General features: G+C 31.4%; 1 protein-coding gene across 1 annotated transcript; it reads left to right on the top strand.

Moving 5' to 3' along the window:
- Positions 1-439: 439 nt before the first annotated feature.
- LOC106104178 lies at positions 440-2470 on the top strand. Its single transcript, XM_013284129.1, has 5 exons — positions 440-580; positions 1145-1207; positions 1620-1709; positions 1789-1882; positions 2405-2470. The coding sequence occupies exons 1-5, from the start codon at positions 481-483 to the stop codon at positions 2454-2456; spliced, it is 399 nt and encodes a 132-aa protein (XP_013139583.1). The 5' UTR covers positions 440-480; the 3' UTR covers positions 2457-2470.
- Positions 2471-21161: the final 18691 nt, after the last annotated feature.

The following is a 21161-nucleotide window of genomic DNA, read 5'->3' on the forward strand; positions in this document are numbered from 1 at the left end:
TCATTTTTCAAAATTATTTAATAAATTACAATGAGAATCGATGTATGGGTAAAACACTAATATAGTACTTTATTTGATATGTCCTTAAACAGTCTGAAGTTTTGGAATTTCTTATACAATCTCAAGATAGTTGATAAAAAAGGTTGATGTTTTAAATTGTTACATCATATTTGATTTACTAAGGTTTATTTTACATTATAAATTTAATGTTTTGATCCTTTTTAAATAACCTTAGCTTGATAGTGCTATCTATCAACTATATTTGAACAATTGAACAATAAAGATTTTTTAAATTGAAATCAAACCTACTATAGTTGAAAGTGGTATACAATAACTATACCTCTGACGCAAGGCAATGTTATGAGAAAATCGCTATATAAATAGGGCGGCCTATAAATTCTTTCACTTTATTTTCTTACTCGGCCACGTATAAATCGTTTAGAGTTAAAGTTATGTTTATTTGGTAATATATTTGTGAAAATGCGGCAATTATATTTATCGTTTCTCGCTATATTAATGTTCGTGTTGCCTTCAACGAAATGCTCGGATTCGGGTAGAGATGGTTTCAATTTTTATAAAGGTAAGTAAATAGAAATTTGGTTACTCCTGGATTTATTTTTACCTCTTTTTATCTATATACTTCTCTTCGATTGTGTTGGTGACACGCGTAATAAAATGTTAATTCTATTTTTCTTTTTTTTTAAACATAAATAAACTAGCGCTTGACCACGACTCCACCTAAGCTAAGCGAAGTCGAGTCCGAAGTATAGACCCCGCTAATTATTTGTTATCAATCTATTAATAATTCATTGCTGTTATGTATTAATTAACATAGTAAACTAGCTTTCGCCCGCGACTCCGTTCGCGTGGAATTAAAAAAAGCAAAAATAAGTGGCCTATGTGTTTTTCCAGACAATCCTAGAGGATTGCCAATGAAATTTGGCATAGATGTAGAATCTGTGCCAAATTTCATTGAGATCTGTTCAGCCGTTTAGGATACAAACTCTAACAAACATCCATCCATCCATCTAAACTTTCGCATTTATAATATTAGTAAGATTGAATATTATTCTCGGAATGAATGAAATATAAGCACTATTCATAAAAAAGGTTCTCAAATATTAAGAATTCGTTTTAATTCCAGATTACGTTCGCGGTCGTTCAGATGACAATTTGTCGGGGGAGCCATTACCTGAAAAGATGCTTTGTGAGTGTACTTAATAACTTAGAAATTGCTTTTTAAATAATATCAAGTCTTCATTATGTACTGTCCTGAAGTAATGTAATCTTAATGATATTATAAACTAGCTTTCGTCCGCGAATCCGTCCGTGTGGAATTAAAATAAAAAAGTAAATAACCTGTGTGTCCTTCCAGACTATCCCCCACATCTATGCCAAATTTCATCGAGATCCATTTAGCAGTTTTGGTTACAAGCTCTAACAAACATCCATCCATATTAATTTTTGCATTTATAATGTTAGTAAGTAGTAAAAAGTAAAATATGAATGTTTAGGATCGATGGAAAGCCAGATAACAAAACGTTTATGTTGGTATTAATGATTGAAGTAAGGATATACTCACATTTTTTTTAGAAAATCGCATTTTTTTCATTTTTCAGACTTTTATCGAACACCAGTTCAATTTTTACCCGGTTATGTACCTAACGATCAACAAGAAAATAGGAAAAGGAGGGGGAATGTATTTAAAAGTAAGATTTTATCATAAATTACATTTAATTTATTAAAAGTGTGATGTTGAACATATAATGTACATATATTAATTTATAGGTTATATGTTGAACAAAGATGTAGGAACAAATGAACCTCGTAGAAAACGGTCAACAAAATCACTTATGTTACAAGGCAAGCAACCATATCATATGTAAGTATAACTAGAATTATTCACTCTACAGACTCTAGATTATAATAATAAAACCATATTTATATATAACAGCGTCGTAAGATAAGACCACGCTTAAACTCCGAATAATTTTAATATTTATGGCCGGTTTCTCAGCTACATTTAGCTATTCGTTAGTGTTTTTGGTTCGATAACTAATTAAAATGCATTTCCGAACGTAACTTGAGCTACTACGTTGTAACATTTTAAAGAGGAAAGATTTATATTTTTGTATGTATTGAAATAAATAAAAAACTGGGACGATTTCAGACATTTCAAAGCTGTGTTATCAGTAACATAGGCTATATTACTTATTATTTTTTAGTTTCACACGGTCGATGCCGCGAGTAACAGCTAGTAATAATAAAATAAACCGAAACTTAACAAGCCCAGAATGCTGGGACTGGACGTCTAATGAGACGTCTATCAGATTTTAAGCGAAGTTTTTGAGATTTGTTTCAGTGTTCGGGCGTAAAGCTAATTGAAATATTCTGCTTATTACAGGACAAACAATATTTCCGAAGAAGAGATAGAAGGGATTACTTCGCAGTATTAAATAAATTGAAATAATACTTGATTCTATATTAACAGAAAGCTTGAATAAATGTTATAAAATATACGATGTTTTTTATATCTTTTAAAGCCACACTATTAACTCAATAAAAAGTGAAAATTCTAATTTAGTTACTTTCACTAAAATTAATATTCAGTCTAATATACTTTCGTATATTACCTGTGATAACTTCAACCAACCGAGTAGTATCCCTGGGGCATATGCATGCAGTAAAACAAAAGAAAGATAAGCGAAATGTTGAAAAAGATAATGAAGCAAGCATTGTGTTCTTAATCCAGCGTCTCAGCTCACAAAGGTACAAAAGACAGCTGAATATTATTCAAGCTTACGCTAATTTCACACGCGGGCGGTAAAGTTAAACCAAAACAGAATACCCTAAACAAAGTAACTTTCGATATGTTACGCGCTAGTCGCGTTTTTTTTATTTTTTCAATTTCGACAATCCTGCATAGAACTATTTTAACAGGAAGTGTTCCTTCAAACAGTTCTAATACTGTTTTGTTTTATACCCTCGTGTGAAAGTAGCATTATGGAGAGAATACGCCCGCATAAAATAGCGGCAGCACGTACGGCCTTGGCAAAACATTTAAGTATGCCCGTCATGGAAATTAAGCCAGTTAATTCGTCCTTCTTTCTGTTTATATAATTTTAAACAATAGCTTCTGTTTAAATTTTTATTTACTCATGACAGAGACATCACAATGCAGATTTTATAATAGAATGTAATTTACGAATCCATAGTTTCACAGTTATTAATATAGGTAGTGTTGGTTTGGAGTGTTGTATGTCATGTCAACAATGAAAATTTAAAAATTACATAACATCAAACTTATGCGCTTAAGTTATTCCTATTTTTAAATAGAATTCATAAGAGTCTTATAAACAAACCGGTATGGCTTTGAACATTCCTTGAACGTATGTACAGACAGAAATTTTATTTGTTAAAGTATCCAGCCGCACGTTAAAGGAAATGGAATTGAGCTCCGAGTGGCTCGCAAACACTTCTATGTTGTTAGAGAAATCTTGCGCAACTGGGAATGTGTTGGAAATGCTTCTCTCAATTATCCTCAAATGTTTTTTTCTGGTAAACTGAAAATCATTAAATGTTACTAATGGAAGCAATTGTATCTAACATTTTCATCGTTTTCATCCCATTAGTAATCCATTTAATGTCCAAAGAAACAATAGTGTCTAAGATAGGAATTTGTAGACATGTTTATTTTTAAATTCAAATCAAATAAACGTGCCGTAAAACGCATCGAGACGCACATAGCTATATTGCCAGGAGGAAGCGGTCCGTGTCAATTACACACGAGCTTGCGACGTATCGACGTGAGTGTTCTGGCTCCTATTTCCTTTAATACTCCTTTTCGCGACACTTCTGTATGTCTAGTAAAGAACGCAGCAGTTGTTTTAATACAGGGGCTAACAACATTTTATTTTAGTCAAATAATAATGCAGTTGTTTCAGGGGTCAGCAACAGTTTTGTTGAAGAAATAAGTTTGTAAAATGTAGTTATTTGAAATAATGATAGATATAACATGTAAAATTTTGAGTTATACGTTTATTTAAATAAATTGTAGTAGTAAACTTAAAAAATGTTTAATATTGAATCATCGATAGGAGTTGATTGATTTCACTTTCTATTACAATCCATCAATAGCATTAAACCACAGAATTGAGGTAAAACGACCTGAATTGACGAAAAGGAAAAGCTTTATCTCCCACCCTGACAATGCCGGGCCATAAATATCTTTAATGACTTGTCGGAAATTGAAGGAGGTTGAGCTTTGATGCATCTATTGAAAGTAATACGTTTTAAAATTCCCTCAACAACGCCCACTCGAAATTTAAGACAAAAAACACAAAAAGTAACAAGTGGTTAACTTGAAGAAAATAATTTTATCTACACTAACATTACAAGGATGTTTTTGTATGTATTGAAATACCTAAAAACTACTGGGCCGATTAAAAAAAAATCATAATTAAAAAGCTACGTTATCAGTGAGTAACATATGTTATGTTTTTTATTATTTTTTAATATCACGCAGGCGAAGTGGCGAGCAACAGCTGGTATACTATAAACTACATATTTTTTTTAAAACAATTTATTTAACTAGTTATAAAACCTAAGCTGTTGTTACAATATCTGCAATTTTACTTACGCCTTGCTATCTATCTTCTAAATGAAGCAATCGGGGCTTACGGAAGATCCCCCCTATTTCTCGTACGTGAGAACCCTTTTGATATTCTATATCAGCAATTTGCCAAAAGAGATCACGTAGGATTCAATAAACCCAAACCTAATATTAATACGGGGCGCGGCAGTCGTCGTCGGAATGGCATTTTCCGTTACTTTACCATAATGAAGGTTCGATGAAACTCCCTCCCAATGTTTACTGAAGCTTCTGTATAAATTTTGTTTTACTTTTATTATTATTACTACGATCCGTATTTAACAATTTAGATTTTATAAACAATCACATATCGCATTGAAACTTTTTCATTAAAATGTTTGTGATTCCTGATTTCAATCTGAAATCACATTCCTTCACAATTTAAAACATTTTACGGTAACTGCATTATGCCAGGCATGAAATATTAATTAAAATTGTAATAGATAAAAACAATACAATTAAATTTAAATTTATTTGACTAGCGACTGAGGACATCAAAGAACTTTAATTGGTATAAAATGTAATGAATAAAACTCTAATTAAAGCATTCATAGCATAGTTTTAACCAATCTTTAAGCAATTCTAAAATAATTCTGCTGAATAATTAACATAATCTATATACTAATATAATAAAGCGTTAACACACACTTCTTTGTGGCTTATAATGTCAGCACTTACTGCATGTTTTTAAATAATTATTTTTTAAATAAGTACATCTACAATAACGTCACGCTTTAGGCAATATATTTTTACGATATTAAACTTAAGGGGTAAAAAAATCCTTCATGTGGGAAAGGGACCATAAACTACGAGCTGCCAATATTAAGGAAACAAGGTTATTATGGTAACGGTAATTTTGACATTTGCAAATGAGAATTGGACAAATGTAAACAATAAAATAAAGTTTTTTTTAATTTCATGCGGATGAAGCCACACGGGATAAGCTAGTTCAAGTAATAAAGAACAGTAGCATTAATAAACAAAACAGAATTACGAACGGGTACGTTGATGAGCGCTTTGCATGACCTAATTGAAATTATCGGCAAATATTCGTCGGGAGATTAAACCATTGTTTGCCTCATATTCGCCTTTGAATATCAGTTAATGAACCAATTATAATCCGACGGGAATTAGCTGGCCATGATCAGAATTAGTGATGTCTGTAACAGATTTATACAATTAAGCTCTACTGTGTGTTATTAGCATGCATTGTATTTCAGGGAGAATGTATGGATGGTACGAAATAGAATAAGAGAGGTTTCGAAGATAGTAGATTTTTTTATACATTATATTACAAGGTGGCAAACGAGCAAGCTGCCACCTAAATCCGCCAAAATGGTGAAGCGACCACTGCCCATAGACATTCGCAATTGCGGATGCGTTGCCTACCCTTAATCGACGGAGGAGGAGACGCACATAAAGAGGATATTTCCTCTTCCTATGCGTCTTCTCTACCGTTAAATCCACGTTCCCTATCTATCCTATTCTTATGAGAAAAATGGTGGGATGGAAAAGGGACCAAAGTCGGACTTCCGGCACCACAGTCAACAGACGAAACGCAGAATTGCTCCCACTTCACGCCGCTTCTGTGTGGTCGTGATATTGCACCGGGCGAGCCGACTCATTCGTGCGAAGATGTTAAAGCGGGCACGACCACTGATGTATGGGACTACAAATTGTGCCAATCCTTAGTAAGGAACAGGATAAAAAATAATGATTTTCTAGTCTATTTTCCTCATGATTCTTCCCACTTCCTTTCTAGTCTCGGTACATAGAACTACATCTTTATTTAGTCTGGATAGGATCAACTGGCATAATCTAATTACATTTACAATGGTAATGTTAAACATTTCACCATTATGAGCATCTTTTGTTCTATCATCTACATCAAACAGTCCATTAAAGGATAATAAAGCCTTTGTGATGCCACAATATTAATTAAGTTGTCATGACGGAGTTTAAAAGGTCTTTGGTTTTATTTTTCTAGTGTACAATTTATTAACGAACACTGAAGGAGAAAGTATATTTTTACTGTTATCAATATCACTGAGGTTTTTAGTTAAAAGGTTTACAACTTCATTTAAATAAATAAATGACGAAAGTGTTTTGTTTTGAAATATATTTCTTTTGTCATTTAAGTAAATGATGACGTCATATTCTTACCCTAAAGTAGTTTGAAATGAAATATATTTTGGATAAAGTAGTCCATCGTTGTTATATCGTGCTATTACGAGCGGAGTAAGGATCGTTCCCATGAGCATTTTGTATGAGTTTCACACATTACACAGACAACCATTTAAACTGGGAACACGAGATAGACGAATTCCGATCATGATGTCAAGATTTCGGTGTCTTTAAAGGTGATATGAGGTGTCTTATTATTCTGGTGGGCAGCGAAGCCGATAGTACTTGTAAGCCACTGCGCCTTTGTCGATCTCCGTGATCCCGTGGGACCGGGACCGTCGTCAACATAAACAAAATAGTGTTATTGCTTGTATCTTATCTTGAGGGAAAATATTGGAAACGATTTTTTCTGATAATGTTTTATTTTACAAGTATTTGAAGGCCCATACGAGTTTCTTTTACGTATAAAAGTAACCTTTCACAACGTTATTATCCCGAGGGTTTTAGAAGACTTTTTGATTTTCTTTTCTTAAAATAGCTTAAATCGTAATTATTTAAATTTAAAATGTGTACTTTAAAAGATAACTAGAATACAAAAAATCATATATGGATATAAAAACCCAGATTAAAAAGAAAAAACGTTCGATCATGCTGTAAAGATTATTTATCTATTTATATTAATGCATTTTTATTGTATCACCAAGTACATTTTTTTTACCGTACCATTAGGAATTATAGCCATGCGATAAAATTCACAACATAAACTTTTTTAATAAAAAAAAAAATAATTGTTCAAAATAAATACGCATAAAACACTTAAAAGCTCATCATTTTCTTAAAAGCCCCTGGGAAATAAACTTTCTTCATCCGGCCCGCATCAAGCCGGGCGCTTAGAAAAAACTAGAGTTCCCTCGACTTTTCTCATAACTCTTATAAGAAAATTAAATTATCTTCAAAATCAATTTCAAGGGGATTCTAGAAAAAAGTCGTATTTACTGTACCGTGAATTATGAAATACCATTGAGGATATATACAATACTGATATAACGGCAAATAATTCGACTTAAACTATACTGTACTTTCTATACTGGACAATAATTATATTTATATGCAAAACAACTGTCAGCAAGAGTGGTGTTGCCATTATGCTTGTCAGCAATGCAAAGTCACATTACTATCAACATGGACTTTTATAATATAAGTCAATACAACAACTGTATCCATGGGTTTTACGCTAACACCAATGCATTTTTAGTACACCGGAAATAATAAATAAACGTGAATTACATTAGTAGATCTTACATTATAAATCGCTACTAATAAAGCAAAAAGATTTATATGTTATGAAAAAACTACTGAACAAATTTTCAAAACTCTATTACCATCAGAAACCTACATTATCAAGGAATAACACAGGCTAATTTACCACTTCAATTTTTTAAAACTCTAAGCTAGTCTACTCTAGTCCAAAACTAATAATATTAATGCAAATACTCCGTTTCTAGAGCATTCAAATAGATAAATGATACCCTTAACCTTGTCCTGGTATTGGGTTTGTTCAAAGAAAATGTGGGCCACAGCCTTTACTAAATAAACTGCCGGTTTATCCAAGGTGACGTAAACTGGGTGACTGATATCGTTACCCTAGATGCTAGGTATGCACTATTCAATAACGAGAACCTTTGTATGACTGACCTTTAACTCGTTTAAGAAATTTAAATACAACCATTTGACACAGAAAGAAGTAATAAATACAACAGATGTCACTAAATTCATGATAAAATTAAAATTTTGGCAGTTACGTAAATACTTAAGCAATCATAATTCCGAACGGTCCACTAATAGTTAATTCTTTTTATTGTCGTTTAATTTTTACATAAACTGTCACTTATTGTAGATTTTTAATATTACATCTTTAGTTGCCAATTCACCACTAAAAGCCAGTTTCCTGCTACTTTAAATCATTCGTTAGTGTCATTGGTTCCATAAATTCATAAAATGCGTTTCCGAACTACATAACTTGAATTTTACTCTTGAAACTTTGTTCAACCTAATATTAATGATAAAATAAATGGTAACTTCAGAAACCCAGAATAAATGACAGTGTCAATTTTTTTAAGATTTTTAAGCTAATGAAGTTAAGTAAAGGAATGACTTGAATTTCAGGAGGTGGATAAGTTAGGACCGTGACTTGCGCATATACCCCCGTAGTCGCGGGCTCGACGGCCGGCGATGCGACGTGAAACAGTATAGTTCCGAACGTTGCAGAGGTTGGATGTGTCACTGGTTGATTAAAATTATTAACGTATTTATACGTGACAGACTCATTATATAACGTTCTTAGTGCTGTTTGTTTTGTGACTCACGTGAGGAAGAAAATAATGCTATTAATTGATCCAAGGTAAATTTTATTGTTATACTTTTTTATGATTTTTTTATAGCTTAAATGAAGATAGTGTTTAATCTTGTGTATGTTACTGAGAAATTATGAACTTTTTTTTATTTCAATTTGACTAGAAATATTATTGTAAGAACGTTTAAAAACTAGTGTATTGAATCTAGTGAAAATTGGCAAGAAATTCGACTATTTTTAAATAAAAACGTTTCTATTTGTCATTTGACTTCCGTTTTTACGATGCAATTTAAACTAAAATTGAGTATTATAAATTGCTTTTATGATTTTACAACTCGGACATATTTAATCAATAAAATAAATAAACATACTTTTTACTTAAGAAGTGGATATATTTGTAGCATACGTCAAACATTTTATTATTCGTAGCAATCATAACTTTGTCACAATCATTACGTCCCGGCTGTTTTTAAATTGGCCAATTTTACGTTTGGTCGGCGACATATGTATTATGAAGTACAATGTGAATGTTAAAATGATCCCTTTGTTAATTACTAGGAGGGTTTTAGGGTCGCATTAAATAATGCAAGGTATTTTCCTACCTGCGGCTCATACGAACTAAGAAGGGTAAGCAGTTGTTACAGATTTAGGTTTACTTTTCCCTTTAAAGCTGTTTACTTTAAGCTTCTAACTTATGTTATACTCTTGTGGTTTAAACAAATAAATCAAACATTTGATATTGAAGTTCGTTGTAATTTAATCTAAAAACTTTTTCATCGAACCTGATCGAGTTTTTTCGTATTCACCTAAAAGCAATGCCTACAGCCTTTACCGATATTTTAAATGCCTAAAAGGCCTTTCCGTGTTTCGGATTTATGCGAACAAAAAATAACATTGCAAATATTTGTCCGCTATGTATGGATCAGAATTTCTACAACAAACAGCTCGCTGAATAACAAATACACATTGCAACACGAATTCGCATCGGATACGTACACACATATATATACTTTTAAATAATGGCCTTAACTATAAAAAACAAAAACTACCTTCCGCTCAAACATGAACAAGATTGATATTAGCTTGTTCGCAATTATTGTTTATATTATAGTTATTTTTTAAACTTTTGTACTCAACTAAAATGTTTAAATTCCATTTTATTTGCTGAAATCAACTTAAGCTTGCCGCAGACGTTTAGTTCTGTTATGTGTATATGTGTGCACTATTCAGTAAAAGTAGTTACATAGCAGTCTTTATTTAAGATTACTTTAAAATGATAATTCTAAAACTAACCGATATTAAAATACCGCAATGACCATCTTCTGCAGTCTTTTGTTTACTAAATTTTGATCGTCATTTGTTTTAATCTATAGAATCATTAATAGTAACATTAAAAAGAAATAGCGTATAGAATTAAGTTATTACGCTTCGCTATACATTTTAAAGTTTTAAAACATTTTAAGTCGGATGCTCTTTACGGTATCCAATCAGCGCGCTTCTCACTTTCGCAAAGGTTTAACGAACTTTAAAGCTATAATATGATTTGTGTACTGCGCTAAAGTGTATTATAAAATAGATTGGTAAAATAAACATCTCTCGACTCTCGGCTAGTGGATAAAATTGTAAACTTCATTATTTATAGCAATAATAAAAAAACGAAAATTGTTTAGAGATAAATGCAGAGTAGTGATTTCAAATTTGGGTACGAATTTACTAATCCATTAAAGTCTAAAATCAAGATAAACACCCATTTCTTAAAGTACAGTCAGCTTGCATATGTATACATTTACAAAGCTTCAGAAACTTATATACGCTTGCAGTTTCAAAATTATGAATGCAAGAATCCGTCTATATGCTTCCAACTATAAATTCATGCAATTAAGCAATAAGTGCATAAATATCATTAAAAACTTAAAATCTGTACAACTTTTGTAAATCCATACATTCTTATGCAGCTGACTGTACATAGTACATAGTAATATCTTACCATTTTATTAAATTTGTAAACAGTAAGAGCGCACACCTTCGACTAATCTATCGCAAACTGTTTAGTCTTGCTTTGTTTAAGAGCTTGTATGGAAGTGTGCACACTACTCGAATTTTAGTTGTTTAACTAAACAGCGAAACAATAGACAATCGCACAACCGTTGTGCGACAGTTTAGTCAGAGATGTGCGTCCGCTCTAACCATGTATATGAAAGGTTATTGTGCGAACTTGCATAAAGTGGACTAGTTATAAGGAGAAGGGTCGGAAAGGTCAAAAGTTATCAAAGAGGCGATACCAAAACGTTGACATTTAAAGTTATTGAATCTGTAACATGTTAAGTAATTGACTTAGTATTTGGAGATGCAAAGTTCTGTTTGTGCAAATGTTTGTATCAAAAAGTATCTATTTATTCCCGTATTACTCGATTAAATTATAAAATAAGTTTTGTTTACGAATGTTTCAGTTTTATGAATATTTTACGATATACATATGTATATGAAGTCCTGGTACTTTTAATTTTGTGTTATCATTTTTACTCTTTAATTCATTGTTAATTTTACTTCATTAAATTATATTTGTAATTGGAACAGAGGTGACGCTATTTATTGTTTGCAAGTGAAACTACTGGGCTGCGGTGAATGTTTTTTACATGTTTAAGTTGTTGTAAAGAAAATAGTTACTTTATTAATAAACTTTTTCAATAAAATCTAGCTAAAACTTTTATTTTTAACAGGTATTTCTATTGTTTTCTAACGTATTAAAGTTATTAGGTGCGCAACTAAGTTCCCGCTTTTTTTTCGATAAAAATATAACTTTATTATAAAAAAATGGTTACAAATTAATCATTCAAAGTATTGCCCATCGCTAGATACAACTTTTTCCCGTCTTTCTGGTAGAGCTCGAATACCTTGATGCCAGAAGTGTTCGCCTTTTGAGGCTATCCACGAATCAAGCCATTTTTTGATGTCTTCATATGAGTGGAACAAGTAAAAATCAGACGGCGCAATATTTGGGGAATATGGCGGGTGGGGTAAGACTTCCCATTTGAATACATCGATAAAATAATGACAATATCGATTTAACTTAAAACTACGCTATTTCATCCGGGTCACTTAAAAACCTATGAATCTCTCAAACTAAGAATAAAGAGCATAGAATCTGAGGACAGAGATTGCTATTATTAGGAACTTATTTGTTTATTGTCTCAATCGCCATTCCAAAGACCGTTTCATGTCGAGGAATTAAATTTCCTACCCTACCTTGAAATTTACCATTATATCGTAGCGTCAACATTTTAATGATTTTCAAGTTAATTATCTGAAATGATTTCTATTTATCTGTTAACTAAACGTTGTTATACTATATGTGGAATAAATTAGCATTAAAATAATAGAAACGTATTAAATTTATACAAATATTCAAAACTCTGTAAATATTATGCTTGTATTCCTGAAATAACGAATGTATTCGCATTGTGATGTCCGAAAACAACTTCAAACTACAACATTGTTGCTTTTACATTAATTTGCATTGCATTTTCGTTTTATTTCGGTTACTTGCGTATTATTGTTGTTCATATTTTTATAATACAATGCTTGTTTATTTGCTTATAAACGAATTATAGTTCTTTTATTGATATTATAATAATAGAAGATTTTTAATGGAGTGATTTCGTTTTGTTTAAAAAATCATTTAAATTTAATGGCCTGTTCCACCACTGGCTGATAGAGGCTCAGATAGCTTAAAAATGACGTCACTGGTAAGGTAACAAAATTCGATATCTCCATCACATATTTTACAGGTTGGATTGTTATCAGACTATTTACAATTTGGTGTGACTGGTCCTTTGAATTGATATAAATCTAATGGACCAATTATTCAACTATAATTCAAGGAATAAATTCAACATCAGTTAAATTCGCGTCGGTTAACAAAGGTCAATTAACGTAACCGTAAACGGGAACTATCCAGTTAATAATGGTTCAAGTTTCTCTATCAGCGATTTGCCTAAAGCATTAAAGGGTTATGGCTCAAATTTATTATGACTGATTTAATATTTTGGCTAACCCGACAAATCACAAGATAATCTCTAGAAACATTGCGGCACTCAGTGTTTAGTTTTAACTAGCTTCTAGGTATTTGTAGTAGATTTACTAACGTTAATAATATTAAGATGTTCTGGTTAAGCTTAGGGTGACCTTGAAATTTTAGGTGTGCTTTAAAGCCTGTTATGCCATTGAACGAATATAAATTTACATAATATCAAAGTCAAGTTTTAAAAACGGGTAGGGTAGTAGAATTTGATTAAATTTGCCGCAATCCTGACCTTAGTCATTTCAATCAATGCTTGTACTGAATACGTTGAGAAATTGTAATTGTAAAAATTTTATAATTAGATTAATACATATTTTGTTTCAGAAGCAGTCCTCGATAGAGCAAAATTAAACCATTTAAAATGTGTAGCGATGTTCTGGAGAAGAGCATAAAACGATTTCTACGGATAAGTTCCCTGTATGCATAAATTATGCACATAAGTAGGAGTTGGATGTCGATGGTGGCCGTGGTGGCGCTAGTGAGCGCAGTCAGAGGATGGGACTGTGTTTGCAATCCGACGGAATGTGAGCCGCTTGAGCCGAGCGGGTGTCCCGGACTTGGTATCGTTGTATGGGATCCTTGCAGGTAAGGAATTTAAAAATGATTATAATTTTGATGAAGTCTGAAGTACATTTACAGTTCTCCTGTTACAAATTACTTAAAATTGACTAATTGAATTTGGTGTAAATTTCAACCATCTCAATGGGATTGGCTTTAATACACATTTTGGTATGAAAAGACATGGAGATGAGATGAGACATGGTTCCGTAAGATAGGAAATGGATATGCTGGGAACCCATAATACTTATCCTAGATCTATCTATACCTACATTGCTACACACTTGAATGTAAGACCATTACAAGAAATTCTTCTTTCAAATATATTCAAATAGTGTTAACCGATGAATAAGCCAGTTTGCCAAATAATGTCAGTAGTAGTCGATAGATAATACAAGTTAGCTTAATAATTGTCTGTTATTTCTACTCTTAAAAGCATGTTTGGACGGAAAAACAAATGCTAGCAACTTACTCCAATCTTTCTTACGTTACTTTCGATGTTCTAATGCATTTTTGTTATTAGATGCTGCAAAGTTTGTGCAAGAACTCTCGGTGAAGATTGTGGTGGATTTAGAGGGACTTGCGAACCTGGCCTAAAGTGTTATGAAGGTTCTTGTACGCCAATAAAATGAACTTATTTCGCCTTTCACATTTGTAATATATTTGTGTATAAATAAAATTAACAAAACATATCTGCAACAATGTAGTCAACTCGAAGGACCACTGTTAGAAACGTCTGCTAAAATAATATCGGAAGTGAAGTTTCTAATTAAAATTGTCTAGAATGACAATAATTGAAACTATACCTGTATTTGAAATATTTTTTGTATAATTTCTAGATTTACTTTTTTACGTAACATTCGGTGTGGGAAAATTATTATCTGTTGCTATAAAAATCGTTTATTTTGTAAAATATGTATTGTATTTTTATTATATAAAGACAATATTAGCAAATTATTTAAAGTCAGCTAAGAGACGCCTAAAAGAAAACCCTTGATTACTTAAAATTATTGCAATGCTTATGTAATTATTTTTTCTTAAAAAAAAGTTAATTTATCACGGAACTTAGCTTTAATAAAATGATTTCTAATTCAACAGTAAAAAAAAAACTCTAAGCTTTTGTAACTGTAAAATTCATTGTCGAAACACATATTAAAAACATATATAGCCTAATCAGAAATATAAAAACTCTTGGTATTTTGTCGAAAAGTCTGGAACTTTCTTTGCGTAAATTAAAAGTGATGTCCGAATGAAGCGCCCACAGGCCAGAGTTTTCATGTTTTTGGTTATATTATAATTTTCTTTGATAAATATGTTCTTGTACCGATGTTTCGTTAGTGAAGACTAACGATTTATATCTATCCATATTTCTGTGTGCTTCCAGATCGTGTGTAGATAAGTATAGCCTGTAGTTGTTCGTTATTGTATTCATAAAAATTTCAATATAATAACTCGATTTCTTAACTTGTAAATAATACCTGAATAGCATTTATATTAAATAATATAGCTAACTGTTACTGGTTTATAATTATTATTTGACATTTTCGCATATTTATAAAAACATGGTTTAGTATAGCATTAAAAATGTGTACAACGTAGTATACTGACATACTTAAGCGGGCATAAAACTTTGAATTAACTATCGCACGACTGTTGTGCGATTATAAATTGGTTTACGACTAATTCAACATTTTAGTTGCACAACTAAAAGTCGATTGTGGACCTCCATATAAGCTCATAGCAATCTCAGCGAGATTAAACAGTTGTGCGATAGTTGTGCGCACGGTCTTAAGAACATCATACAATTATGTTTTTTTTTGTCCACAAGTTCATTTACTTAAATATGATTTGAAACTTCCTGATAATACATATAGTTTTGTAAATAATGTATTTATTATTGTACCATTCGTGTATTTGAAGATATATGTTACAAAATCGGCGATTTTTTTTATTTGTTTCAATTTAATTTTTAAGGATAAATAAAGGTGTATGTGTTAATTTAAGTATGAAACTTTTTTATATGCTTTACGCGTATCAAACATCATATTTTTCTCATACATTTCCAACATAAGTTTTGCTTTTTAATTTTTTTAACAATTGTATTGTAAAATTCTATGGGTGTCGATTACCGTGACGTATTAACACATGTTGTCTCTACCTTTTGTAAGGGCAAAAGAGGGATGGATGTATGTTAGTCTCGGCAGTTGGAACGCTCTGTAATTTGTAATATACGCTCATTACTGTTACTGTGAAATAAAGTAAATAATAAATATATAGCTACTTGTTAATTGTGCACACATTATACAAGTATATAATAAAAACGTTTGTTTTATTCTAAATGGCCTAAAGGAAATCGAGTAAGATAGTTTAGTTCTACAAAAATGCGAAGATGGTTTAGTGAGCAAAAACTATTTATTTCCCTTTCCCACTTTTTCATTGTTATCATACTAATATTATAAATGCGAAAGTTTGGATGGATGTTTGTTAGAGTTTGTAAGCTAAATGGATTAATGGATTTCGATGAAATTTGGTATACATGTAGGATAATCTGGAAGAACACATAGGCTACTCGAATTTGTTTTTAATTCCGCGCGTACGGAGTCGCGGGCGGAAGCTAGTCTTATTATATAAAATTTAGAAGTTATATAACCACTTAAGATTTGCTAGGATAAGCTCGTTCCTATTAAATTCTCCTGTATTAGTTCAGTTTCTGCTCTGAATAAATTATGACCTAGTTACTTTCATTTAACTGCAATTAGACTTTTTACACAAGGTTAGTGGCGAGATATATTTCTTAATAATATAAGTATGATGTAAAATCTTACTAACCTTACTAATATTATAAATGTGAAAGTTTAGATGGATGGATGGATGTTTGTTACATTTTGTAGCCTAAACGGCTTAACGGATCTGGATAAAATTTGGCATAGATCTAGAGTATAGTCTGGAGAACACATAGGCTACTTGCTTTTAATTCCACGAGGACGGAGTCGCGAGCGAAAGCTAGTCTTTCATATTATTTAAAGTGTTCATGGACGTTTCTTAAGTCAACTTTTAGATATTTGTTACAGATCAATTAATTCTAAACTAAATAGTATCCAAACTAATCTTTCATCATCATCGTTATCATCATCATCATCATCATCATCATCACCAAAATGATAATACTCAGCTTTTATCAATCCACTACTGTATTTAGACCCGCCTCCACGTCTTCTGCAGCATACGACCAGCAACGCAACGCCACATCCTGTACGTTCTTAAATAATCATCGGATTATCTAAGAGAAGTAAGAACCTTTTTTACTCAATTTAGGCTTTATTTCGTACTAGAGTATCTAAGTGTTTGTCATCCAAGTTGGTAGGTCAAACAAGTACGAAGGAAACTATTGCAAAGGTTTGAAGAAAAAACTAGTTAAAATGTAAATGTTAAATCAGTTGCCATGTACATGTTAGAAATAATCTAAACGATTTCTATATTAAAGTGGAAGTCGTGTTAAACTGGTATATTATGATATTCAATTCAAAAGAGGGCGATATACCTCTCGTGCATATTTTTCATGCGCTCTTTCAAACGGCTGAGAGAAATGGAAACGTTCTTAACTTTATGTGAAACGATTTATTTTTACTCTATAATATTTGTTTTATAGCATTTATTTTCTATTCAAATGAGAAAAAAATACCACGATTTTTATTTTATTTACGAATTCTTATGAATTTAAAAGTGTTAATGAAGTTTCCAAGAATTTTACGAATTTTTCGAGGCCGTGAAACACAACAAGTAGGTCTTCTTTAGATTCTGAGAACACTGGAAGGTTATAAAATGTATTGCCATTAAAATATTAAAAAAAAACATTTAGTTATTTAATATTAATCGTTACAACTACGAGAGTAAAGTCTATTGTTTTCTAAGCACCAAAAGGAAATTGTTCGATGATATTTTATAGTGGGGTTACCACTAAAAGTGCCTGCATACAAGAGCTAACAGCGCAAACTTCAACCAACCAAATTAGTGTTACACTAAATAAATTTGGTATAAAAATGTAATAGTCATCGTTTGCCTATTGCATCCAAAATCTAATAAAAAACAGCAATAAACTAAACCCTTAATTCGACGGATTACTAGCAAAAAGACTGTTTTTTTTTTATAAAAGTTAAATTTTAAGATATGAAATAAACTAGTTGAGTAGATTTTTTAGATTAGTTTATCGTCATACCGAACACTATCGAATTAAGGTTCAATTAAAATCAACATAGTGGAATAATAACACCATAAGTTCGTTACAAAATAAATTGTTGATTCAAACAAAAGATAATATTAAACTCTACATTTAAACATCTATCCTGATCGCTTTTCGAATACTCCCAAAGTCCTATTGGACTAAAGCAAATTTACTCGGGACTTAGAAGGTAATGGAAAGATAACAAACTGTTGCAGGTTGTGTTGAATTGAATTTGCTTAGGTGGCCGCCGCCGCAGGAGACTGAAATTTAAATTTAAACTCACATTTGATATTTTAACACTATCCATTTATTTATATTAAAATGAACGTAAAATCTACAACCAAGATGAATACACTAAAATGTCTTGATATAATCTATAATTTCTTTTTTTTTGTATTACATTTGCATTTTAATTATATAGAAACAGTAAAATTAAGTATTTCTAGGGTCGTATTTACTTAGTAGCTGACTGGAATTCGTACTAAAATTTAACTAACAAAATATTTATAAACACCCAATTCATTCTACACTAAAATCACATAAAGATAGCGTACCACCATCTTTAAGGCTTAGAAATCTTAAGTTCCTCTGGTATTAGACAAATATATCCAGTTCCCATAGGTTAGTATTACAAAATAAGTGAAAATCGTCACACCCAACACTCGTATAACTCGGCATAATTAATGTTTCGCTTTTAGTGTCGCGTATTTTGTGTGTAAATTTGTCAAAATACGCTCCCGCATGCAAATTTGATTTCTGGCAGTGTCGCATTGCAATATTTGCTCCGAGCAAATTTTGTTCAGGTTGAAAATGTTACGGAAAAGGCCATTAGTAGGTGTTTTAACGATTACGAAATTACATACGAATTCTTTGTTTGAAATTATTTAATTCGTCTTTTATTTTATTGCATCTAATTAAACGCTAATCAGGCCCAATTATATAAACTTAGAAACAGCAATGTAGTGCAATGAAAAATCATTTCAGGCCTTCATTAATGTATTGGTGAGAGTTGGAGAATTTTTTTTTTTATTTTCACATTACAGTTTTGTTATTGACCAGGTACATGAGATCAGAACAGTTTTATACACTTTAATAAGATGACTAAGTAAATTTTCAGTTCATTTTGCGTCACGATTTTTAAACGTTTAACGAAATAGGTTATCATAGCAGTACGTGCCGCTTTCACGTGCATATGAAATAAATTTGCATAATAAAATTGACTTTGCTCACGGGCTATAACTTCGACGGTATGCTACAAGTTTTTACCAAATTATGCAAACGAACACTGTTACAAATCTTTGGTGGGAAAACAATTTAGCCATCGTTAATCTGAATTGTAATTTTGTAATTATTCACTTCATAATGATTTTAGAATATACTTATTAACGGAATAAAATGATTTGTTGATTTTCGATTTTCTTCCATTTAATATGTTATGTGAATGTTCGTGTGAAATTACACTAGTTAAAAATCACGGCTTTATACAAGTGTGCTTCGTTAATATAGACTAGTTTTAGACCCGTCGGAATCTTTTTTCGGGGCTAATGAATTAACGGAATATATCCGTTTTGCGAATTTAAGAAATCTATCAATAATTTTGATTTTTTTACAATCACCGTCATATTTTAAGATTATGCTTCAACACTATTATTGTTTTTATATAGTTTAGATACATAAATAAATTGTGTATAATTTATTTAAGTCGTGTCGATATTTCTTACTAAATTCTTTATCCAGTTAGTTCACGCTTAGTCTCTAAAAAGAATTCACTCACCGCTTCTTTGAATTTACTCATCCGTTTTTATGTTAATCAAGAACTGAATTTTCTTGTGCATTTCTGAGGGGAGATTCTAGAAAGGTTTATAACTAAAAATAAAAATTATTTAATTCTACCTGTTAACTTATAGCTGTCAAGCAAATAAGAATATATTTCTAATAGTTCGATAAATTCATAAAATGAGGTTCTAAACTACGTAATTTGAGTCTTAATCGGTTGAAACTTATATTATCCTAACACTAATGAATCACTAGGTAAAGATAAAATAAATGGGAACTTCGGAAACCCGGCATAAATAGGTCAGGTTTATTACACTACGATTTTACGATCTAAATAATTATACCATACAATAAACAAATTAAACCCTCAATTCTGAAGTATAAGACACTCTTAATATATAATTTCTCCAAACCTTTGTTTCAGCCCTTAGTAATATTTCTGTGTGGATTTATTTAATTTAACTTTATTCATATAAGGCTTGCAATAAATTACGCGCTCGCGTCATTATACTGTATTACAAATGGCTTGAACATGTCATCGCGTATATGATTAATGTTTACAAACATCTGCTAAAATATACAGAGAACATCAGGAATAATATGTCACCGTCATCAACACACTCGAATAATCAAACCTTTTTCTATATATTTTAACACTAGCTGTTCCCGTGCGGTTTCGTCCGCATGGAATTATAAAAAGTTTATTATATTGTTTGTATTTTTCAGATTCTCAATTGCAAATGTCAAAATTACCATAATAACCTTGCTCCCCTAATGTTGGCAGCCCGTGGTTTATGGTCCCTTTTCTACATGAAGGTTTTATTCTATTTTATTTACCCCCTAAGTTTAATGGCGTGAAAACATTTAGCCTAAAGCGTGTCCTAAGTGTAGTGCTTTTTACTAAAGATGGAAATATTTAAAAAAATGGTGTGATTGCTGACATCTTACGTCACAAAGTAGTGTGTGTTTACGCTTTATTTTATTAGTATAGAAGTATAAATTTCTGTAAAGCTTATCAGAAACCTTTAAACAGTTAACTTAAAACCCTACGTTTCTAGAAATTACCTCTCCACCTATAAAAAATCCTTCTAAGATTATAAATGCGAAAGTTTAGATGTATATCCATACATCCATTTGTTGGAGTTTGTAGCATAAATGGCTGGATGAATGTCTATGAAATTTGGCATAGATGTAGAGGAACAACACATAGACTACTTTTGTTTTTTTCTAATTATACGCGGACAGAGTCGCGGGCGATAGCTAGTATAGTATATAGTAATGTCTTGTTTCGGTCAAAAACATGTTATAGTTGATCGAATATATCATTTTTATAAAGTCTTTTGTATATAAAACATAAAGTTAAGACAATAATCTACGCTCCCCAACAAAATAAATC

This window comes from Papilio polytes, unplaced genomic scaffold (genome assembly GCF_000836215.1).
Source record: "Papilio polytes unplaced genomic scaffold, Ppol_1.0 DF823691.1, whole genome shotgun sequence".
NCBI classification, from domain to species: domain Eukaryota; kingdom Metazoa; phylum Arthropoda; class Insecta; order Lepidoptera; family Papilionidae; genus Papilio; species Papilio polytes.

Coding starts and splice junctions, on each gene's coding strand:
- LOC106104178 (XM_013284129.1), top strand. CDS start 481: ATGCGGCAATTATATTTATCGTTTCTCGCTATATTAATGTTCGTGTTG. Junction 1,208..1,619: donor ATTACCTGAAAAGATGCTTT/GTGAGTGTACTT, acceptor TTCATTTTTCAG/ACTTTTATCGAACACCAGTT. Junction 1,710..1,788: donor GAGGGGGAATGTATTTAAAA/GTAAGATTTTAT, acceptor ATTAATTTATAG/GTTATATGTTGAACAAAGAT.